The sequence below is a fragment of the Phasianus colchicus genome, chromosome Z (genome assembly GCF_987193195.1).
Source record: "Phasianus colchicus chromosome Z, bPhaCol1.hap1.1, whole genome shotgun sequence".
Lineage (NCBI taxonomy): Eukaryota > Metazoa > Chordata > Aves > Galliformes > Phasianidae > Phasianus > Phasianus colchicus.
The window spans coordinates 58,480,195-58,506,046 of NC_143476.1; the positions used below are offsets into that span (position 1 = coordinate 58,480,195).

Below are 25,852 nucleotides of genomic sequence, written 5' to 3' on the forward strand. Positions count from 1 at the left end.
TAAAAGTGTATATTTATTTTTATTTTCCCATTACTATCAGTGCTGAACTTAAAGCCAGAATTGCATCTATATTTGACAAACATGGCGAAAGCAATTTGACAAATATTTATTCAGCTTCAGCAACTTCTGTAATTCAATTCTAAAGTAGTCTTCTTCAGTAGTGGGAAAGGGAAAGGGAAAGGGAAAGGGAAAGGGAAAGGGAAAGGGAAAGGGAAAGGGAAAGGGAAAGGGAAAGGGAAAGGGAAAGGGAAAGAGGAGGGGAGGGGAGCAGGGAAGGGAAGGGAAGGGCAGGGCAGGGCAGGGCAGGGCAGGGAAGGGAAGGGAAGGGAAGGGAAGGGAAGGGAAGGGAAGGGAAGGGAAGGGAAGGGAAGGGAAGGGAAGGGAAGGGAAGGGAAGCTACAGCAACAACAACAAAAAATCACAGGAACAGGTGCTTTCTTTTTTATAAAAATATAGGAGTCATACTGCCTCTTTCCCTACTATGCTTCTGTTTCTGAGGCCACTGGGAGACATATTCTATTCCTGTGAGTACTAAGGAAGCTGTTCCCATGGCAAATGCTAAGTGTTTAAAAGCTTTATGAATTTCTTTCTAGTACTGTTCTCCCATGCACTGACATGGTATAAACAGCACAGACATAGAAACTGGATATAACCACCAAGAGAAAATGAATTCAGTATGATGAAATCAAGACTCTATCTGGGGTAGTTTTGAGATATAAATAATTTCAGAAACTACTGAAGCAGGACTGCTATAAAAGTCACAGTCCAATTTCCCTAGAACAGTCCTTGAAAATGAATTCTGAACTTTGTTGGGTAAATAAAAATCCAAGGTGATCTCATAGAACATCTCTGCTGATGTCTAGTCACTGCTGCAAAGTATCTCTTCTGATTTTCCTGAAGTTATGAGACATTCAGTCTGGCTTGCAAAACCTTTTAATGTCTAATTAATAGCAAGAAAAAATTAGACATCATTCTTGTGAAATAAGCATTTTTTTATAGAAATTACTTGGAATTAAGCTATTGAAAACCAAATATCATTTCAGGAAATAAATCAAGTCCTGATACCAGAAGTGTTTTTATAGACTTACTCAAAGATACAAATAAACAAGAAGCTATGAGACAGACAAAAGAATCAAAGTGATGGGTATCTAATTATTGCTGTATAGATAAACATAATAAATACGCACAGGTTAGATTTTTAGCTTTTTAAAGTTTTTTTTTTTGGCTTTTCAGAATTTAAATGCCCCCATTTTTCATAGGAAGTACATATTTTTTGGAGGGCAACCTCATAAAGAATTCATACTAGTGCACATGTGACAGAAATCTGAAGCAACTCTACCCTAACATTGGTAAAAAGCCAATTTAAAGGACTGTTTATTTTTGCTATATTCAAAATTCACAAAATGACATGCATCTTTTCAGAAAGAATAATACCACATAGTGTGCACGCAATCTGATTATCTACTTCATTTCTGCACAATGATTTTTGAAAGCAAATGTATCTGGACAATCCATTCTCTAACATTTTTTTCACATTTCTCTTAGAGACTACGCCCTCTGCTCTTCTACTTACATAACATTCTTTAATAGCAAATGAGTGGGACTGAGGACTGTATTTTATTAACCTGTGTGAGTAGTGTGCATAACATATTAGTGCCTTTATTAGTAGTAGAAAAGAAAGGAACACTGTTTTACTACAAAGCAATTGAAAAATAATAAATTATTTCTGGAGGAAAAGACATTTGCTGAAAAAATCTTCAAGTACTATCAAATCTCAAGCAGCCTGGAGATTTCTAAATCTGTGCACACTGGGGGAACAGCTACAGTGACATGAAATTCCATTCCTAAATCTCTGCAAATTACTCCCTTTGTCCACAAAAGTTCAGCTTTGTCCCAGAAAAAAAAAAATCCAAACCTTTATGAGGATTATTCCTCTCCTCTCCTCTCCTCTCCTCTCCTCTCCTCTCCTCTCCTCTCCTCTCCTCTCCTCTCCTCTCCTCTCCTCTCCTCTCCTCTCCTCTCCTCTCCTCTCCTCTCCTCTCCTCTCCTCTCCTCTCCTCTCCTCTCCTCTCCTCTCCTCTCCTCTCCCTTCTCCTCTCCTCTCCTCTCCTCTCCCTTCTCCTCTCCTCTCCTCTCCTCTCCTCTCCTCTCCTCTCCTCTCCTCTCCTCTCCTCTCCTCTCCTCTCCTCTCCTCTCCTCTCCTCTCCTCTCCTCTCCTCTCCTCTCCTCTCCTCTCCTCTCCTCTCCTCTCCTCTCCTCTCCTCTCCCTTCTCCTCTCCTCTCCTCTCCTCTCCTCTCCTCTCCTCTCCTCTCCTCTCCTCTCCTCTCCTCTCCTCTCCTCTCCTCTCCTCTCCTCTCCTCTCCTCTCCTCTCCTCCTCTTTCTTCATTTCTATTTTTTTTTTCCTTTCTTTCCTTTCCTTTTTGTGTGTGTATATGTTGTGTGTGTGTATGTGTGTGTATGATGGTACCACCATCCCTGTTCAGTACTCCTTTTTTGCTCTGGGGGAAGGATAAGATACTTTTCAGTACAGCATGGACTGGGCTCCACACAGCCAGCTAATACAGCCTTAGCAGGGCGCTAAGCTAGCTCTTCTATTTCTCTGGCTTATTCCAAGGTAGTGAAATAAAAAAAGGAAATACATTGGTGATGGCTCTCCACAACAGTCTATCCATTCCTTCAGTCAGAGTTATAGTGTGAGCAAGCATGAATTCTTCCCTGAACAGGGAAGAAATGATGAGTACATCTAGACTGATCATGATCATTCAACTGCCTGATGAAGAGTGGGGTGAAAGATACATGCTAGTAATATATATTTTAGTAAGAAGTGAAGATGGCACTTTACCAGAAGGAACAGCTTACTTTTATTTGCTGAGAACTGGGACTTATACTGGCCTCGAACCAGCCGGCAGGTGGACCCATCACCATTGCAGACCCCACAGTTATCTTCCTTGACAGTGCTTCCCAGCTGGCGGTCACAGCCAACAATCTGGCAAGATAGAAAGATGTGCAGTTTTAAAATAAGCATCTGCTTTCTGACTGCTTGATCCATCTCTGCTACTAATTACCACCAAGTTTCTCTCTCAGAATCCCCATAAGATAGTGAGCAGGTTAGTACTCAATAGCTTTTGCAGTACAGAGAGAGAAAGCAGTATAGCTGTTTTTTGTTTTTGTTTTTTTTCCTTGCATTATCAGCAGTTTGTGGTCAGGGTCCATCAGAAACTATGCTTCCAGTTTCAGGGAGAAATATCTGTGAAGTAGGTAAGAAGACAGAGACTCAGAGACCAGATGTATAAAACAAATGAGCAACACAGAGCAACAAAGATTATTGATAGTAACGTCTGAGATCTCAGAGAAATTTTACTATGCAGTTTTGCTATACAGTTGGAAATAACGTGTGGTTTTAATTATGTTTGATAATAATCCCATTCCCCACAGTCCAAGCCTGCATTCAGACTTTGTTTAAGAACTGATAAAAGAAGAAGGACTGTTTAAAACAAAATAACTCAGAATCAGATACTGAAACTGGTTTTAAACTTATGTGTAAATTGTTCTGTTCAAAATTTTAAAACTTGCACAGATAATCTAGGCCTCTAAATTCACAAATTTATATAGACCCTAGGTGAATGAAATATAAATTTATTATTATTAAATACGTTTGAAATTAAATAACTTATATATATAAAGCCAGAGAAAATATATATACACAGGGAATTTAAAATAAAGTGCATATTTCAACTTTAAAATTCCCTGCATCTGTGAGGTTCAGTTAAAATCAGATAGCTGAGTCTTAGAAACACTTATGAGCATATAAGGTACTTATCCTCCAGGCTCTTAAAAGCTGTATGTATAACTTGCATACTTGAACATTCAGACTAACTTGTCTTATTTGTGCAAGTCTGTGACGGCACAATTGGAAATCACTGCCAGAGCTCACTGTACTTGTGGTTTTGACAATTCCTCTGCATTTTCCTGTAAAATGTAGGCTTAAATTAATACTTAGTATCTCCTTTTAGCAAACTCTATTCCCATTTGTAACATCACTATTATTTACTAGTGATACAATAACATTTTCCTCAGTTATCTATCACATTGATATCATATTTAATTGAATTTCAAACATTGTAGGTTTGACTTTTCCCAATTCTACTCATTCGGGACTGGGTCAACAGTCTCATTCTTGTACCTTATATTATAAGGTCTCCAAAGGAACTAATGAAGGCTAAGGGAATAATAGTCATGTAAAAATGATACATTTCTCTAAAAAACTGGTCACACCAAGACTGCAGGAGATACTTTACCATATTAAAACCACCATGGCACATTATGCTTAGGTAGCTGAACCAAAGTTAAGATTATCTTGACTGTGACTACTCCATTCAAATCTTCCAGATATGCGTATATATGTAATCCATCAGAGATATCATGTTAGATTTACTTTTCTGAATATCACACAAGAAATGAACCACCTTTTTCATAGAGAGAGTGATTTGCTTTATTGTCATGAATGTTTTACAAAGAAAATATTTGCGTGGCCTGTAAACAGTCTGACACTATGCCACCAACTCAGATGACTTTCCTTCAAGTGCATTACTAGAGTTCACTAGCACTTTGAGTGAGAAAAGTTCTCCTGAAGACAACAGATATCAGTGGAAAGGCCAAAATTCCCTTCCATACCTGTCCATAGCATAGTTTATATTCATTCAGTGATTCAGTCCTCAATGGTGTCCAAATCTACATGCTTTTACCCATTTTGAAAAGAACATGTGAATTGCCTGAATGTAAAAAGAGCGGGACATGAAACTCAGTATGAGCCTTCCCGACATTAAAGACTTTTTAGCTTTCTGAATCATCAACTCACACGTTACCATGGTCTGTGCTCAGATTAAAGTTTATTCATAAATCGAGCTATTTTAGGCTAGGTCACAACTAGCAGATTTAACCACTAGGAAAATCTCAGATTTTAAACAAAGTTATACTGAGGCTCACTGTTCTTTTTGAAACAGATATCCACTCTTCATGGCATAAAAATCCTTATTTTATGGAAAATGTTTGTATTTCAAATGGAAGTATTAAACAAAATGGAGATCTCTTGTGAATATCAAAATTTTAATAGTATGTACATGAACATGAACATGTTCCTGTGCTATGTAAAATCTCTCAAATAACCGTATACTTTTAGAAACTTTGATAAAATGAAATAAATTTACTTTTGCCCTAGGGTTTATGGGCTGATTTTTAGTTAGCACCATTAGATTATCTATTCTAATAGATATCCAGAGCTCTGGGAATACATGTTGTATTTTCGTGAACAAATCTTTATGAGTGATTAGCTGAACTAATGTCTGAAATTAAAAAAAATAAAAAATCCAACTTAAAAACTTCCCCACTTATGGCTTTTTTTTTTTTTTTTCCCCTTGACTACTGAGGCAAATCCTTTTTCAGTCATTTGGAGAGGATTGCACCCAGCAAAAGGCTTAGTATTATTTGCAATGGATTCCTACATGTTTCAGAATCAAAAACATTACTTCAAATCTTTACATTGCTTCTTAGTAGCTCTTAGAAGAAAGTAGTATATAGGCTGCACTCTTATGAAAATAAAGTTAGACAGAGAAAAATTAAAGTACTGTTTATGAGGGGAATAATAATATGTCTCTATGAACAGTGAATCAGCAAGGAAGGCAGAGGCGTTTCTTGCAACATCTTCTCACAGCATGAACGAAACATAGAAAATAGGTTTTGGAATGGTGATTGGAATGGATGATGCTCAAGATACAGCCTACTGGGTGAGATCTACCTGTCAGAAAAAGTAGGTTAACTTAAGCAGCAGAGCTAGAAAAGCCTACTTTTCTTGCAAACCACTGACCTATTAATGGATTTGACTAGGAGTTGTTGAAGAGTCATTATGAAAAGAAGCTCCAGGAAGATACTGCTGGGTTAGTAGGCAAAGAAGCGAATAGGGATATTGTGCCTTCAGTCCACAGCTCAGATCAATGGCTTGGTGGACACAGATTGAAATAACATTTCAACATTTGTGAATCAATTTGTCTGAGGAATATTTCACTCCCTGAAAAGCTTTGAAATGTCAAATTCTCATCTGAGTTTGAAACTGGAACCAATGTTGAAATTCTGAAGTTTCTGTGGGATGGAAACTTCCTTTTCCAATGCATTTTAGTCTTAATATATCCTGGGGGGTTTAGGGAAATGAAACATTTTTCGATCCATAAAGTGCTGGGAAGAAAGCCCCCACCAGGAAAAAAATGGATTACTACAACCCATTGTGTCTAGAAATGTTCTGAAGTAAGCAGTTTTCATACTCATTTTTATTACACTTTACTCTTCTTCCACTTTAAGCAGGGTAATGAAGCACAGATTTTCCACACTGAAATCTTTGGAGTTTCAAATAGTCAGAGTGTGGTCAGAGGCTTGAACAGCAGATTGTTACCGCACAAAATGTCAGAAGCAGCTCTGCTCAGTTCCCTGACAGCCTAATCCAAACCCTGTTAAAATCAAGTAAATACACCTATAAGTCCAAAAGACTTTGGATGAAACTTTTATGTATTTCTAAAGGTGCTCCCATTAAGCTGTGGTTAAATATCTAAACAGCAGTGAAGCTGATGAAGCAGAGCTCTGGAGGTCTCAGACTTTTCATGGTGTGTGGAAGATGTCAATCATGCAGTACCAGAATGAGGAAATCACAGGATAGCAGCAGCTCCCTGACCAGTTCTTGATCATCTCATCCTATGACAGTGTACTTTCTCAAGTGAGCTGACTTCTATTCTCCTTACGGGTTTACATAAAAAAGTTAGCAACAAAAAGCCAGAATAATAACAGCTAATCCTCAGTTGGCTGAGCCTGTATTCTTTTCTGGCATAAGATATCACAGCTCAACTCAGAGGTAAAGATTCCATATTACATTTTAGGCTGAAGTCCCACACTACATGCTGAGTTTGATTCTCCCCCCATCCCAGTTTTACTCCACTGACAGCCAGTAAGTTGGCAAAATAGAAAAGCAGGGGTATTCCTGACTCCTAGGTACATAAATAAATTAATTTTTACAAGATTTGTTTTACAAAAAAAAAAAGTTACAGAAAAAAAAGTTATCAAGTTAACAGCACTGCTTATGTACAGTTTAAAGGCTTACAGCTGAAAGTTCAACGACAGAGAGATTGGAACAAACTCACGAAGTGCATGCATGAATGTTATGCGTGTATGTGTTCCCCTTCTGGATTTGAACTTTGCCTCAGTTCAGCAGATTTTTCCAGAAATAAAACTGGACCAGCAATGACAGGTTCTGCTTCAGCCCTGCTAGCCTGGAAATGCCCTGAAGTAAGAAGTTTTCATAATCATTTCTATTCAGTATTAAGAAACCCTGGGCAGGAAATAATGTAATAAAGCAAGCTTGCAAATCTAGCCAATTATAAATAAATCTCTCTGTTTTTCAAAGGGCATGTCTACAGTTCAAACACAAGTAGTTCTGAGAATCTGAGAAAAACAAAGTTGCCCTTCACATCCATACTAATGTGGGGCTCAATCTAAGAATTGTGTAGATTGTCACTGCTCAGCTGAAGAAAGTTTTGGATTTGAGCCACTGTTTCAACTGGGTCCAAAACACCATTTTACAATCTGAGTGAAGAGCTGTTGTATTCTTTAAATTATTGTGGAGAGAACAAGCTCCAGGCTGTATGGCAAGCTGGAACCAAACTGGTGTCTGTGATATAGAGTCTCAGCCCTTGTTGCAGATTTATCTGCCTTTTGGTCCACCTATATGTTGTGCCCACCCTCACCATTTACCTAATACAGCTTGCCTCTGTACTTGATGCCATTAAGTGACAGGCATGCTGTTGTGCAGCATCAAGGCCCAGGCTGGATCCTCTTATGTCACACACAATTTAGTTGCCACCGTAGCACAGGCAGCAATCATAACCATAGACTGAAGGATGAGTTTCACAATGGCAAGGCAATTCATAACTGTGCTTGGTAACAGTAGGCCCAGTAACATGTGCAAGCAATGTACTTGTTTGGCACATGAGCCAAGTACAACTTACAACAGGCAGCATAAACAAACTCTAATCACTGATTGGTAGCCAAGTTTTTAAAAAATAATACCTTACTTTTCAGACTGAGATCCACCATCCTGCACAATAAGCACGTGGCTGGCCAACTCAGTAATTTGGTGGAACTGATTTGCAATCCTGTCTGGTATCTACCCCATCAGCCTAGCATTTCAGGCCAGTCATAGTTCTCTGTTATTACTATTTTTAAACCTAGATGATGACCTTAATGGAACATCGTCCCAGCAGCATGTTTAACACAATGCATGAGCTGCTGAGTTTAGTGATTCAACCATAACCCTAAAAGCACAAAGGTAGCAGACACCTAACAGCAGAAAGATCTCAAGAGAAATGCCTATTTCTCAGATTCCCTCAGGGAAAAGAACAAATGTAACCTCATTCTGAAACCACCCATGATTTAAAAAGAAGTAATTAAATCCATTTAAAAGCTGGAACTTCTAAATGAGAATTTATAGATACATTAAAATCTTGGATGTTTGAACAAGGCAACTCCTATCCTTATAGGCAAATTTCATTATAAGTAATTTTCCTACATAAAAAAAAAGATTGAATTTTGCAGATTTGGTCATATATAAACAACCAATTTACTGTTTGGGCCAACATAAGTGAGCTCACAGACCTGGAAACAAAGCCATATCTAGTTCATTCCCTGATGGTATAGAAATCCAGAGGCTGTCATTCTGTAAAAAGCAATGTTTAAACAGAGTTAAGATCAAAGAGTTTATAGACAGATAACAAGAGAAAACCTGTCACATAAGAAAAAGAGGTTTTTGTGATTATTTGTCTTCCCTGATCCATCTCACTAAGATTTCTCTGTGTTTTTGTTGAATTGGGTTCATTTGCCCACGTTCTGCCAGAGTAAGAATGAGTTTCTGAGTGCCCATGCTGTCACTGATGGAGAAGAACAAAAAACTCTGATTTTTTTTAGATAGTAGAGCTTTATAGCAGGTTACCATTGAGATACTTGATTTTCTATAAAAGACTAGCACATATAATCTGAATGGATAGTATATTTAGCATTTCCAAGGGAAACATTTGCCAGGTTTTGTGAAAGAGAGTGAGAATACTACAGCAGAAGATGATTGTGAAGGCCATCATAAATCTGAACTCATTAAGGGAATTCTCCTTAAGTGTTCTTAACTATCTTTAAGTATCAGAATGAGTTCTTGAGAAATGAAAAGTAAATTCTGTGAAGTCTGCCTTCTGGACCCACTATCTTTTCTCAGACTATGAATCACTAAAATCTAAAAGCACTTAATTGGCTCTTGTGACCCATAATGTTTGACTGTCATCCTTTGTCAGCTCTTGCATGACCTCATGGCATGCTTGATACTGATGCTTAGACCTCTTTTCTGTTGGGTGCACAAGCTTCATATTCAGACTTCTTTTCTTGAGGAACCTTGTCTCTGTTGGCCTGGATAAATGAGGATATCAAGTCTATCAAGGGATAGACTTCACCTAGTGATCTATTATTTTAGAAACTCCCAAAGCACTGCTGAAACTGCTTAGTCTACATGGCATTCCAGGCTGCTTCTCAGTGGGAAAAGAGAAGTAAAGGCTCCACAATAAGACTCACGTAGTGCCAGTGGGATGACAGCAGAGACTACCTAAGAGGCCTGCAGCTTCACACTGTCCCAGATCTTCATGAAAACAGGAAGACTTGTCAGTGTCTTCAGGGAAAACTATGTTTTGGTTTTGGTGGAGGCACTCAAAACAGCCCTGTCAGTGGACATCCTGCCATCTTCACATAGCTTTAATCCTCCTGTGTCACTCCATGCACCTCAGGATTTTAGATATGCTAAGGAGATACACGAACATAGATGCTTTGTGATATTTGTAGCAGGTTTCCAGTTAGCTCTTTCAAGTTTCCTAGTTTCCTCTTTTTTTTTTTTTCTTTTTTTTTTTTTTAAACCCCCAAATTATCATATGCTTTGCCTTGGCAAAGGCAGGTGTGCGCTGCTGATGAAGCACACTATTCACATTAGACAGTTTGTCTCCTTGGGAGTAATAACAGTTATTGTTTCTGCTGAAATAATAGAATAAAATGTCTCTGCAGTGGTGCCAATCTCTCTTGGACCATAAAGTGGAAAACAGATAGCTCAGGGCAGGGCTGGGGAGCGAACTTCTAATAATGTAAATGCAGATTCTTTCACACAGTAAACATACCCACCTTCTTGCCATTCTTTGCCACAAAAATGTTGTTACCTGGCACAACAGCAACATAAGCATTTGGCTGTAACACTTGTGAGTTCTATATCCCACACATATTTGTGTGCTGGAATAACAATCCTACTTTTCTAATCTCAGAATAATGGTGCTTATGAACAAAACAAAATTCAGATTTGCTATTCACATAATATGAGATGGACAGTATAGGACAAAATCAGACAAAAAGCTCAAACAGCTGTTGAGCTCAAAAGTAGCTGACCATCAGAAGCCAAGAATTCAGTATTTTCTGAAATACTTTCTGAACAGAAGGGATCTAGGTTTCAGTACACTCCAAACAAAATACAGATTCATTTTCAGGATTTACATCCAGGAGTTTTGTGCAGACATAAGAAACTGCAAAGCCATTATCAGGCCAAAAGGCTGAGCTAAGCTGAAAGAAAACTTAGAACTTTTCCTGTTACAATGTCTTCTGCATGTGTGGGAGAAAATAGCCATCCTTTTTGCCTAAATAATAAGTCATTATTACACCTTTTTCATGTTTCTTTGGGAGTTCTTACAGCATAGAAAAGAAAAAAAAATGACAGCTATAAACAGGCGCCAGAAATAGCTGAACGACTGAAGACTGAAATCCTGGCAACATGTAAATACCTAGACTTTTTTTCCCCAGTGTTTTCCTTTGTTTTAAGCTGACTTCTGTGATAGTCTTGGCAGACAAAAACGATCATTAGTGAAACCTGTTATAGGGGGACACTGTCTATAATGGACAATGCCTGTAAATGAATATACAATATATGACTGCAGAGAACTAATGGCATAAAGGCTATTCATTTCTTGACACTGCCATCAAAAGGGTAAATGATGGGTACTTTCAGTCCTCTTGAAAGTAAAGCAGCAGCACAGGTAACAATCTTGTTTTGGAAATTCCTTTAAGAATTTTCAGTTAGATAATATGCCATATTGCTAATGATAGCAGGTGTGGATGAGCACAGTCACTAAAATTACAGCAATGAATTTTGCAGGGTTTAAAAATGTTGGCTTTTTTCTTCCTAGGCAGGAGATAATTCTGGCCTCCTTCCTCAAACCTGGAATTGCCTTGAAGTATTCTATACTTCTTTAAAAAAGAAGGAAGAGAAAATTACTAAGATAACAAAGATATGCATGGAGAAACCAATTTAAAATTGTTAGGAGTATGTAAGAAAATTTCTCATTTGAAAAATGGTTACTCAAACTGTCATCTATGGATTTCAAAGATAAAACACCTGAAAGAGGAAAACAATGCTTAAAAATTATTCCCATTTTTTCTTAGTTTTTTGTTTGTTTGTTTGTTTGTTTTGGTTTGGTTTGGTTTTAAACACAAAGAACAAAGGCGAAATGTAAAAAAAACCAAAAATATCCACTCTCTTTAGAGAAGAGAAATTCATGTTTAGGTAATATGGTATCAGATAAGACTCTGACAACTTGCATGACTCCTGAATTGTCAGAGCTATGTCAACTGCCCTCTTGACATAATGCCAAATCAGCAACTACACAACCTCTCCCATATACTAGCTCTGTAAATAAAGTAAATATCTTTTCAGGAATATCTAACCATAATCTTCAGTCAATCAATGATTCAGTTATACAGCTTCTTCTAATTCGACATTCAAAGGTGGCTTTCTTTTTCTGAATATCATCTTCTGAATCTAACTGGCAAGAGACTAGCATTTAGAGACTTCAGATAAATAACCAGTAGTTAAGAAAAGGGCCACAAATATGCCATTAAACTACTGGTAATTTTAAAGCTCGAAACAACATGAAAAATTAGGAGACAAAACATGAGAAAGGGATATTGTAATTTCTAAATCTTGTGAACAAATGCATATTTGCCAATACAAGTGAAAACAAGCATCTTTTAGGGAAAGAATACTGAGGCACACAAAAGCCTTTGAAACTAACTCTTTCACCATTCATAACTTCAGAAACTGCTTCTGAGAATGTAACAGGCCATGGCCCAGGGCAATCCTAGATATGTATACATACTGAGAGAAGAACTCCTTAAAAGAATCCCTGCGGAGATGGAATTAGGGACCTGGAAGATGGAAAAGTTATCATGAGTACATAATAGTATTTTGGGCTGCATCAAAAGAAGGGTGGCCAGTAGGGCAATGGAGGTGAATGTCCTTGTGAGCCCCATCTAAGCTACTGCATCCAGCTCTTTGGCCCACAACAGATGAAAGATGTGGAGCTTTTGAAGAGGGCCCAGAAGAGGCCACAAAGATGACTGGAGCACCTCTGCTATGAAGACAAGATAAGGGAGCTTGGCTTGTTTAGTCTGGAGAAGAGAAAGGTCCAGGCAAACCGCACTGCAGCTTTCCAGTATTTAACAGTTTATAAACAGGAGTGAGACTATCTTTTTACATGGGTAGATGGGGAGACCTCATTGCAACTTTCCAGTGCTTGAAGGGAGCATATAAACAGGAGGGGGGATGGCTGTTTACGAGTGATAGGACAAGGGGGAGTGATTTTAAACTGAGAAAGGGGAGATTTAGGTTAAATATTAGGAGGACGTTTTTCACACAGAGGATGGTGAAGCACTGGAACAGGTTGCCCAAGGAGGTTGTGGATGCCCATTCCTGGAGGCATTCATTCAGGCTGGATGTGGCTCTGAGCAGCCAGATCCAGTGTTTGGTGATCCTGCCTATGGCAGGGGACTTGAAACTAGATGATCATTATGGTACTTTTCAACCCAGGCCATTCTATGATTCTTTGATTCTATGTAAGCATAGACTGATCTTAACATCATGTATACTAATAGAGGATTCTTGAATAGAATCTAATTGAATAGACACACTTAAATGTTTTATAAAATGTTCTGGCAGAACCACATTCAATTCCTTCTCTGTAAATGTAACACATCAAAAAATCAAAAATTTATTCACTATGAGGACTGTAATAGTATGAGCTTTTTTTGTTTGTTTATTTTTTAGCCATCCTCAAAAAATGATGCATTATTTGTAAATGTCTGTAAAATGCTGATGGAGAAACTGAATGCAATAAAATACCATCCTACCTTTTTGCAGAATGTAATAAAAGATTAGTTTAGCTGAAATTCCTTAGGCACACTACATTTAACAGTATTTGCATGTTTATCTTCAAAATACCTATCTAAGTAAGAAGTAGATCATTGTTCACAGACGTGAGTGTAGCCAGCCTCAATCTTCCAAGAGTGAGAAGTGTCATGATAATGCGAATTTGTTTGTTTTAGTAGTGAGTTATTGTCTTGGAAATCTTGTCTCTGAATTGGAGAGATGTGGATGTAACAGATGGACCACTTGGTGGATAGGAAATAGGCTGGATGGTCAAGAGAACTGTGGTTAATGGTTCAATGTCCAAGTGGAGAACAGTGATGAGTAGTGTTCCTCAGGGGTTGATACCTATACATCTTTGACAGCAAAGTGGACAGTGGGACTGAGTGAACCCTTAGTGTGATTACAAACTGTGTGGTGCAGCTGACATGCTGCAGGGAAGGGATCTTGACAGGCTTGAGAAATAGGCCCATGTGAATCACAGAATCACAGAATTGGCAGGGTTGGAAGGGACCTCAAGGATCATGAATCTCCAACCCCCCTGCCACATGCAGTGCCACCAACCATTCCACCTAATGCTAGACCAGACTGCCCAGGGCCCCATCCAATCTGGCTTTGAACACCTCCAGGGACGGGGCATCCACAACCTCCCTGGGCAGCCTGTTCCAGTACCTCACCACTCTCTCCGTAAAGAATTTCCCCCTGACGTCCAACCTATATCTCCCTTCCCTCAGCTTAAAACCATTTCCCCTTGTCCTGCTGTCACTCACCCTTTCAAAGAGTTGATTCCCCTCCTGTTTGTAGGCTCCCTTTAGGTACTGAAAGGCTGCAATGAGGTCACCCCGCAGCTTTCTTTTCTCCAGGCTGAACAAGCCCAGCTCCCTCAGCCTGTCCTCATAGGGGAGGTGCTCCAGTCCCCTGATCATCTTCGTGGCCCTCCTCTGGACCCTCTCCAACAGCTCCCTGTCTTTCATGTACTGGGGGCTCCAGACCTGGACGCAGTATTCCAGATGGGGCCTCACAAGAGCAGAGTAGAGGGGAACAATCACCTCTCTGTCCCTGCTGGCCACCCCTCTTCTGATGGAGCCCAGGATCCCATTTGCCTTCCGAGCCGCAAGGGCACACTGCTGGCTCATGTTAAGTTTTTCGTCTACCAAGACCCCCAGGTCCTTCTCTACAGGGCTGCTCTCAAGGACCTCTCCTTCCAGTCTGTAGGGATGTGAACCTTGTGAAGTTCAATGAGTCTAAGTGCAATGATGTCCTGCACTCAGATCAGGGCATTCCTAAGAAAACAAACAAACAAACAAACAGGCTAAGTGGAGGATAGACTGAGAACAGCCTTGAGGAGAAGGACTTGGAAATGCTGATTGATGAGAAGCTCAATATGACCTGGCAATGTGTATGTCCAGCCCAGAAAGCTAATCATATCCTGGGCCACTCCACAAAGGAGTCATCACTGCCAGGTCAATGGGAGGTGATTCTTCCCTCTACTCTACTCTTGTGAGATCCTACCTGAAATACTATGTTCAGCTCTGGAACCTCCAACATAAAAAGAACATTGACCTGTTGTAGCAAATCCAGAGAAGGACCACAAAGATGATTAAATGTCTGGAACACTTCTATGAAGAGTGTCTGAAAGAACTGATGTTGCTCACCGCAGAGAAGAGATGGCTTCAAGGAGACCTTACAGCAGCCATCCATTCTTAGGACTTTTTACAAGGGCATGTAGTGACAGGATGAGGGGTAACAGCATTAAACTACAGGAGAATAGATTTAGATTAGATGCAAGGAAGAAACTCTTTGCCTTTGATGGTGGTTGGGCACTGGAACCAGGTTGCCCACAGAAGTTAAGGATGGATGTCCCATCCTATCCAAGGCCAGGTTGAATAGACCTTTGGGCAGCCTGATCTAGTGGAAGGAGCCCATGACCATGCCAAGGATGTTGGAACTAGGTAATCTTTAAGGTTCCTTCCAGCCAAAGCAGTCTTGTGATTCTATGATTGATTCTATGATTCTATGATTATATCATTCTGTGTATGATTCTGTGATATCTGAACCAAAATAACAATCAGCACGACACACAGCCTGAATGAACTACTCCTGATTTCCAAACTTGTATAAAAGTATATTACTTCTCCACATAACTTTCTCTAGTGAAATTTTAGAAGATTAATAAAACAAAAGAAAACAAAAAACAAAAACATTGAAATATGTCTATTTCATTGAAGCAACTGAATTTTTCAAAAACTTGTATGATCAAGTAAAGAGATTATTCCCTTTTTAAGATCTTAAATGAGATTAATGGAATAAGTAGATACCCTATTTATTGCAAGCTTATTTCTTGTTCATAGCAGAAAAGCAAGTAGTAAGGAAGTGGAGGTAAGTTTCCAAAGACACAAAACATAGCTGAAAGTACTCTACAAAGCCAACAGCATATCAAATCTACATAGATTTTAAGTGAAATGGGCATTGAAATGTGAGCCTAGACTTTGTCTTTTCCAGTATTAAGGTGTGTTCAGTATTTAACAGAGATGGTGCAAATGTCTTCCTTTTCATTACTCTGCTGCCTATATGCAGTTCAAGAGACTAAACTATGATGTACACAAATTCAAAACAATAGTAATATGTAAGCAAAAGCAACATATAAGAAAAGGGTAATATAAAAGCAATTCAGAGACAGGAAGAAAACAAATTAGGATTAGTAAACTGGATGAATGATCTCTTGACTTTTATGCAGTCTTGAAGTGAAGGGTTAAAATGTAACAAACAAACAGGCCCAAAGTGTAATAGCTTACTCAGTCATGTATCAAAACAATGGCAGATTTTCCAGCTTAGAACTTCAACTACTACTACGTTGTTAGTGTCTTAAGTGGAGTCTCAAACAAAACATAATTTCCTAGAAACTTGGAAAGCCTTTGTATATAAAAATCAAAAGCTGAAAATATTTCTTAGAATACTTTCAAACTAGATCTGTTACTGAAGCTAACTAGAAAACTGTTCAAAAATGAAGAACACATTCCTCTGAAAAACCAAGGAACACTCATAAAGTGAGAAAGCAATTTTTGATCTTTGATTTTGTATGCTGATTTTGCAGACTTATGACAAACAAGATAACAGAAAAGAGCACAAGATTAAAATGGATGACTAAAAAGAAGAACTCTCAATGGTACAGGCATGGAGAAGATGAGAGCACATGAGAGAGAACTGAGGAAAGAATTAATTAGGAATAATGGCAGAGTAGAGCCTCTCTTCTTACTTGGCACAAGCCGCTGATGCACATATCCAGGGATTCAGTGTAGCATCGGGTCCCATCCAGAACTTTTGGTGCCAGCTCTACAACCAAAGCTGTTCCTCTGGCCTGGCACTTCAGCGAACATGGGTTGTCAGGATCGTTAGAGACAGGAAGCCACTCATAAAACTGTCCCTGATACTTGACATCGTTATGCGCCGAGCACTGCTGAGCACGAAAATCACCTGCTTCTGGAGGACAGTCCTGCAGAAAAGGAGGAAAAGGTCAGTGATTCTATTCAGGACAGCTGGTCATGGTGCTGTATAACTGGCTGGACTTCACAGTTGCCAGATAAACTGAGTTTTTATGTTTAGAATAAATAACTCTGAAATAAAAGAGACAGTTACAGCTACACATTATTCAAATGTATAATTATGTCTTCCTTTTTTCTCTCCACGTAAGTATGGAAACAACATTAAGGCTATTGTTTGTTTGCTTATGCTTTCTTTGCTTTTTTTCTTTTTTCTTTTTCTCTTCTGTGATCTAAATCAGTTGGTAGGGAAAAAGGAATAAGAAAAATGCAATATGTATTTGAAATTCTTCAACACAACAGAGGCAAAGATTTCATAACTGTCATAATTAGCAACTTCTTATGATCTTACACTGAAAAGCCCCTTTGTTAATACCTTGAGAGGTTTGAGACATATAACTTGACTCTGCACAGAGTACTCCTGATATAAAAAAAACCAACAGTGACTACTCAGACTGCTTGATGTCTCCCATTAGTTTCTCTCTCAGAGGTTAGAAAGTGATGTTTTTCTAAAGTAGACATATTTTCCTGTCAGTCTCTTGGGAGAAAAAGAACTTCAAAATCATGAAACTTCAGGCAGAATAAACATAAAAGTTCTTTTTATTTCCTTTCCAGTTTTTGATCCTTAAAAACTGATATTTTCAAGAACCACAAAGGTTAGAGATTACTATTTATTTATTTATTTATTTTTAAGAAAAAAACTGAATTCCTCATATAATTACAGGAATACAGCAGCTAAGGTTTAGGGAAAACACTGATCATCATAGGAATTGTAACAAAACAGCAGGTGCTACGTATGCATTTGTCTCAGATTATTAAGGCCACATAGTACTCCATCTTCCTCTTGTAAGGAAATCTTCCCCTTGTGAAATGAATGCTTTCTATAACTTTGCTTAAGAATGGGAGATGCATAAATGTTCATTACAGACTTCAAGAAAGGAATGCTAAAATATTTATGTAAGTTGTTTCAAAAGTAATGTCTCTATTTATTTCCATGGAAAACTACAACAGATACAAATAACACAATAACACTATCTGATAGAGCAAGTTCTCAGCAAAAAAAATTACAATTATTTCAACACAGTTTCCACCATTACTGATGTATTTTCTTCAGTGATGAATAAGAGATTGCATGCCATGCTTGTAAAAATCTGAACCAGTAGAGATGGCCCACTGTCATCACTGCTGTCTCATTGTTTCACTTCCTCACTGTGCTCACATCCACTGTTTGGTCTCCATAAATTTTCAGCAAGCACCAATAAATGTGTATGGGTGCAATTTTTTTTCACATGGAGGAATTCAATTACATAACTTTGCTCCATACACACATACATGTCAGATGCCATTTTCTGTGACTGCCCCTCTGCTGCCATCTTTTACATGACAACAACATATAATGGAATACTGGTGGGAACATTAAACCTCTACTGCCTTAACACCAACATCCACCTCTGACATTGTGGGCCAACGTAATAGAAAAAGAGGCATTACTTTCAGAGCAGTTCTCAAACAACTAGATAATATCCTTAAAAGATTTCTGTATTTTTGTCCTCTGAATAACAACTTTACCCCATAGAAATGTTATTGCCTTTAAAGACAAACTAATTCCTCTCTCATCTGCATCCTCTCAACTAGGAAAATCTTACTGCTATTCAGGTAAAATAACTTTTCTGAGATTTAAATGATAGCCTCACATTTTTTTCCTATCATTTCCTGCTTCTTAAGCAGGGCAGATTACTGTAGTTTTCAATAACGGTGACATGGGGACTGCATATCACTCTATTACATTAAAGGATCATTGTTTTATATTAAAGTCTAAAAGAAAATTTATCTAAAAAATCAAATTTTGAAATCTTCTTTTGAAGAAAACTGGCAAAATCTTCACTGTGAATGTATTGTTTGTATACCTTTAGCCTTCCATTCACTAAGTAGTGACTAGGTGGTTGCATCCATTATGTTTGAATATTGAATAATGTTGAATCACACCACTCCAAACATTTCTCATGGTGAACTATACACAAATACAAATCATGGCTTTAAGCCATAGATTTTCAGCAGATTAATTGGCTTTCTAGAGAGTGAGCAAATTTTCAGATAATTTGCTCTGTTTCTAGTGTGTTAGAGCTTGAGCTTGATGGGTCAAGCTCTAGCCAAAGTTCTAGCCTTTAAGGACAAGAAAATGGTGCTCTTGCTACAAAATGCATTAAGAAAGAGATTTGAGCCAAATCTTCCTCTTGAAAAGTATATATCAGAGAGCAATAATATAGAGCTCATTCATTCTCTTTGGAAGTTGATATTGAACGTCCAAGGTCAGTGGGAGGACTTAGGCAGTACACATCTTTTCTATTCTTATGTTGTGGAAGATTTAAAAAGGAGAAAACTAGAGAAAATACTTCACCATGATTTTTAAATCTCCATATAAACAAACAAACAAACAAACAAACAATAAATGAATATACAGGTCCTGTCTCAGATCTGTAATCTAGGCAAACTGTTAAAAAACAACCACCTTTCGACAAGGGCTGCAAGTGAAGAGACAGGAAAAAAATGTGTTTATTTCATTATTCCTCCATAGCAGCATGTATTGGGTTTATGTGGAAAGGTTTTTGTGGCAGAGAGGCTGCCAGGTTGGCCCCTGCAAGCAGAGCCCAGCACAGCCCCATATCAAATTGGAGACAGCTCCTGCTGCTCTAAAAGGGACCCACCACTGCCAGAGATTTTAGAAAGGGAGAAACTGTTGTGCAACAGCAGCTGGGAGAGAGGAGAAAGAAAATGTGAGAGAAACAGCCCTGCAGACCCCAAGGTCAGTGCAGAAGGGGGGGCAGGAAATGGTCCAGGCACAGACCATAAGCTTCCTGCAGCCCAGGAGAAGCCTGTAGTACATCAGGCTGTCCCCCTGCAGCCCATGGGCACTACGCAGAGCAGATCTCCATGTGCAGACATGGAGGAGCCCACAGTGCAGAGGTGGACGAGGCCTAAAGGAGATACATCCCACGGATACGCCTGCAGGAGTACACATGGCCGGAGCTGCAGGCTGTGGGGAGCAGCCCATGGTGGGGTAGGAGGGCTGGGGGAGCTGCTGCCTGTGGAGAACCTGTGCAGAGCAGTGCCTGTGGTATGGAGTCATGTTGGAACTATGCTTGGAGAGCTGCAGCCTGTGGGAAGTCCATGTAGGATCAGCTTGGGAAGGACAGCATCCCACGGGAGGGACAGCAGGTAGAGCAGGGGCAGAGAGTGACCATGAAGTACTGGTAAAGATGAAGTGTTGTGGATTGATGACAGCCCCTTTTCCTGTTCCCTGTACTGACTGAAGAGAAGGAAGGAGGTAGAAGAGGGTGATTGGGAAGGTGTTTTCTTTTGCTTTTAGTTTCTCACTGCTCCAGTCTGTTTGCAATAGGCAATAAATTATACTGTTCTCTCTACACTGAGTCTGTTTTGCCTGTGGTGGTAACTGGCAATCTCCCTGTACTAATCTTGACCCTTGAGCCCTTTTGGTCATATTTTCTCTCTCTTTTCCTTTGAGAAAGAGGAGTGAGAGAGCGGTGTGGTAGAGTTTAGCTGCCCAGCAGGGTGAAACCACTTACATGGTGTAATTAGAGAAAAATGGTCTTTCTGTTCTGCTTTTAAACAGAGGATGAACAAGACAGTTACGGCTTGACCCAAGATCTGCTTTAGTTCTATTTTCACTAAAGAAGGGAAAAGCACAGAACACTGTGGCCTTGTTTTTTGCTACATAATCTTCTGGTGCATACCCTTCCCTAATTTTTTTCTGTCCATAAGAGAATACAGTCAGGTCTATTGGCTTGGCTTATGCTTGTTGCTGAGATCCAAGCCAACTCTCTGGTTCAAGCTTGGCTCTACCTTCGAAACTTGCTGGCTTGAGATAGCTTTATTTTTACAAAGACAGAAAGGCCCATTAAAGCACACAACATACAGAGCTCATAATCCTGCTTTGTACAGGATTCAATACTATATTTGTTGTGCTGGATTTTATTTTTAAATCAAAGAAATAAAAAATGTACCGTCAACATAACAAGCTTTCAGGACACGGCAGGTGACCAGGACCAACGTTAAATACTCCCAGTCTTTGATATCATGATCAAAATAAAACAATGGATTGAAATAATAGAGCTTGTGTTAAAAAAGTTTGCATGTGAAACTTGAAGCCATTCAAGGAATACATTCAAGCAGTCACAAAGGCAAACATCCATACTTATCTTGGCACACAGATAAGAAAAGAGGTCACAGTCTGGACCACTACTTTTCTCCTACTGAAATCCTGAGTCCTAAATCTGCCTAAAGGCATTGAAAACACTTCTGCCCAAAGATCTTGATGATCCTTCTCCCTAAAGGAAAATTTCCTTTCCAGTTAAAAAAACATGTGTACTTGCACCTAAACGCATAACACCTGCATAACCTGTGTCTTGTTTTCCGTAAAAAAACTGATAGGATAAGAAAAGGTGCAGTCCAAATATTATCCATCATTAGACAAAGATCACCTAGACTTAAAAAGAAGAAACTGTGCAGAGCTTGGTATTTTTTATTATTCTTTTTTCTTTTCTCTAGCTTTTAGAGTTTATTGTTTTTTGTTTGTCTTATGTGTTAATAGGGATCAGAGAGACTTTGTGCAGTGATATAATGGAAGACATTAGAAGCTCACAGCCCGTAAATGAGTATTCTACTTATGGAAATGCTGGATAAGGCAAATTCAATGTTTTGCTGTGCATCTGTTCAAGCAGTAAGTTGCCATTTTCTTCTGAACACTCCTCATGCTTTTAAGTATGCATTTGCCTGTTTGAGTGCCAGCTCCAGGTTAGGAGAAATGACAGGCTCTGATTCACAGACTCATAGAATCATAGAATGGCATGGGTTGAAAAGGACCACAATGACCATCTAGTTTTGACCCCCCTGCTATGTGCAGGGTCACCAATCACTAGACCAGGCTGCCCAGAATCACATCCAGCCTGTCCCTGAATGCCTCCAGGGATGGGGGCATCCACAACCTCCTTGGGCAACCTGCTCCAGTGTGTCACCACCCTCTGTGAAAAACTTCCTCCTAATATGTAACCTAAATCTCCCCTGTCTCAGTTTAAAACCATTTTCTCTTGTCCTATCACTATCCACCCTTGTAAACAGCCATTCCCACTCCTATTTATACGTTCCTTTCAAGTATTGGAGGCCACAATGAGGTCTCCCTGGAGCCTTCTGCTTTCAGTATGTGGGAGTGCTTGGTGGAAAGAGATCCTCTACCACTGCTGATTAGCAGTGCTTGAATGGCATGAGTCAAATTACATTTAATACACCTAAAGGTCTGATCCTGAAAGCTAACAGTATATATGTAGTTTGTTTACTTGTTCAACAGAGATAAAGAAGGACATGTCCACAGGTTGAGCCATTCGGAAGTCAGAGGCCGAATTAGCAGTGAGCCCAAAGCATCGCCATCTTCGTATGGTTATACAGTTCTGCAAGGTATTTTACTGACTACCTCCATGGCCTGTGTTCAGCTTGTGTATGGAAGGACTGGTATCTGGCCACAAAAGCAGTAATCAGTTGTGGTTCAGATTACTCTATTCTGGAGCTATATGCAACTCTTACATTTTTCCTTTCTTTTTGAAAATAAATGTGGGCAACTACAGACATCAGGAACTGCTGCCATTGTATTTTTTGAAGAATCAGGAAGAACTAATAAATTTGCATCTTATATAAAAGTCCATTTGTCATAGAATCATAGAGTCATAGAATTACTAAGGTTGGAAAAGACCTTTAAGATCATCAACCTAATCATAGAACCCTAACTCTAACAATCCTCTGCTAAATCATGTCCCTGAGCACCACATCCAAGTGGATTTTAAATGCATCCGGAGATGGTGATTCAACCATGTCTCTAATGAGCCTATTTCAGTACTTAACAACCCTTTCTGTAAGGAATTTTTTCTTGATATCCAACCCTGGTGCAACTTGAGGCCATTTCTCCCCATCCTGTCACCTGTCACCAATGAGAAGAGACCAACCCTGCCCTCACTGTAAGCACCTTTCAGGTATTGGAAGAGAGCAATAAGATCTCCCCTCAGCCTCTTCCTCAGACTGAACAGCCCCAGTTCTTTCAGTCTCTCCTCATAGAGACATTCTCCAAGCCCTTCACCAGCCTTGTTGCCCTTCTTTGGACCTGCTCCAGCACCTCAATGTCCTTTCTGTATTGAGCTGCCCAAACCACAGTACTCAAGGTGAGGCCTCACCAATGCCGAGTACAGCGGCAGGATTACTTCCCTAGTCCTGCTCACCACACCATTCCTGATGCAAGTCAGGATGCCATTGGCCTTCCTGGCCACCTGGGCACACTGCTGGCTCATATTCAGCTCACTGTCCATCAGTGCTTTCTATTTATTACAATGTCCTAGGGAGGAATAATTTCAGTGAATAAGAAAACAATGGTTTCTTCTCTAACTCTGTGAGTTGTAGTCGTCTTTTTTGGGGATCTTTAGCTTATTGTGTGAAGGTTCTCGGGATGTTTCAGAAACACTGTGCCTCTGCTGGATACCTGTAATCTCTATTCACCCCATCAGGTCAAGATTTCCTTCACTGCAATGAAAATGTGTGTCATTTTAAAAATGACCAGAAATCTCTTTGAAGTATGAAACCTATTTTAAAATAAATACAGAGTTCCATCTTTACCAGTTAAGTACCTAATCCTGACCATATTATTATGGTTTCCTTCAGATTCACTCGCTTCCTCACATCCAAAAATATTGTTTTCAAGTCGACCTCCTATTTGACCTTATTGCAATTCATAAAGTCCATGGAGCTTTGCCATATTTGAAAGCCATTCAAAACAATTTCTATTAATCAACAAACCAGTGGAAAAGATAAGATGAATCCCAGATGTCCCTTGATAGAGATAGGTGTATCAGATTTCATGGGACAAAAGTGGGTCAGTCTTCCAATGTTTACTTAGTGGTTGAAATGTGGAAGATCATATCTACGCTGTGATAGGTGGAAACAGTTGAGAAACCTTAAAACAGTTTACAATATATGCGCTTGTATATTTGCAGAGGCCAAGAATGATTTACTATACCTGGAGCTTTTCCTCAGTGCAAAAATTGACTAACAACTGGCCTATTCTGTGTAGCATCTGACAGAACAGTTTATTGAACCAGTTCCATGAAGTATGCACTGTGTTTCAGCTGCACCAATTTCATTACTGAGAAAGAAATCCTGGGGTCCTCCTCCAGTAGGGATTTGCCCAAGTATAGAGATTTAAGAGATCTAGGGATTTAACAGAAACCCCATTCAACTCTGAAGACTTGCTGAACATCCCGCTTGGATTAAGTTTCTTGCAACCAAATTTTTCATTAGTCTACATCTACGAACTCCTAAATAATTCAGACACAGCACTAACTTCTTAGATCAAGTAGGGCCCACAAAACAACTTTCTCTGAATATCCCAAGATAATGCAGTATCTGACAGAAAACAGAGTGAGAAAAATACTGCAAACAAAGTAAATGAGGGACATGCTTTTTCTCTGCTTTAATTGAACATAGATGATGGCTAAATCAGCCAGTGAAGTATCAATCCAAGCCTCCAAGAATACTTGCCACTAGAAATTATTATAAGATCAATTCTTTAATATATTTTTTTTCCAAATATCTTTCATTTATGGTTAACAATTCAATGTGAAGTTTTTCATTCCGTATTTTCTTTTTGCTTATGCTTTTTAAATATTTATAGAAAGTGTTTAAAATTCATTATCAGAAATACTGAATTTAAATGTATGAATTCACTACAGTGAACAGAATCTTGAAATGCCAGTGTGATGGAAGTGATGTTGACTGGCTAGCTTAAAAGGAGTCTTGGTTTATTTGCTTAAGATGATAGCAATGGTGGTTTTTCAAAAATATTTTTCAGTAGTCAAAGACATACAGGCTTGCAAACTGAGAAGATAATATTGCAATATTATCTTTTTTATTAAAAGCTTATTAAAAACTGACACCATTAGCAACATTTCAAATACACTTTTTTGCAAAGAAATAATTAGAAGTAATTGCTAGGCAACGACAATGGCAGAAGTTTTATAGTGCACCTGTTCAAAAATCAGATGTCTAATAAAGTCCAGCATTTTGAAGAAAAGATTGTAGTCACACTAAATAATTTGAGTTTCTACTTAAGAAATTCTACTTAAAAAGTAAGCTGACATTGAGCTAGTCTGGTGTTAATAAGGAAATGTACTACGTATATTTGCTTATTTTTTCCCCTGAAAAAGAACACAAAAGAAGTCTTTTCACTGAAGACTTCAATATTGTTGCAGTGGTAGAAAACACAAAATTTTATTGCAAAATGAAAACTGGTTCATCTGTAAAAAGATTTCACATAGTATCAGAAGGTAAAAAAATTAAATTCTATTAACTATTTGTGTAGACCTGAAAAATATCTAGTGGTGGTGCACCTCATAGTCAATGCATCAATGCTTCTAGGAGCAGCTACTCACTTATTTGGAAGTTTCAGGGTGACAGTTTCCAATAAGCTAGGCTTCAGTATATGGCAAGAATATAGTGTCATTTTGTAAAAGTGAGACAGACAGTGTAGATACCAGTGTATGCAAAAAGCAGCATGAGTTGATACGAAGCATGGATGGGAGTTGCTTGTCTGAATGGAATCCAGAAAATGAGGAATGCCATTAGAGTTGGTATTTCAGCCAAATGAAGAAAGTGAAGTATATATGAAAAAAAAAAAAAAAAAAGAGCTGCATGTGGTATTTACTAGTTTTGATGGTCTGATTAATGGGATCTACCATCCACAAATTCAGTATTAGACTTAATGGAACTGCTTTAAACTGTGCAGAAAGAGCTAGTAATCTTGTGCAACTTACAGCATTGTCTTTTTTAATGTCAAACAGTAAAATCTCAAAAGCAGCATTATTTGTAGTTTTCATCATCTTGTTGTCAGGCATAAGAAAATAAATAAATAAATAAATGACTGAGAATGAAGCACTGCTCCCCTGCATCTCCCT

The 25,852-nt window shown here is 38.8% G+C and overlaps 1 protein-coding gene across 2 annotated transcripts in view; it reads right to left on the reverse strand.

Annotated features, from left to right (window-relative positions):
* The window catches only part of ADAMTSL1 (ADAMTS like 1), a 413,510-nt gene that overhangs the window by 118,858 nt on the left and 268,800 nt on the right, over positions 1-25,852 (reverse strand). For both annotated transcript variants that reach the window (XM_090131351.1, XM_090131350.1), the window contains exons 5-6: positions 16,565-16,801; positions 2,862-2,988 (exon numbers count right to left, since the gene is read on the reverse strand). In XM_090131351.1, the coding sequence (XP_089987477.1) occupies positions 2,862-2,988; positions 16,565-16,801 (364 nt within the window). The remainder of the gene's footprint in view (positions 1-2,861; positions 2,989-16,564; positions 16,802-25,852) is intronic.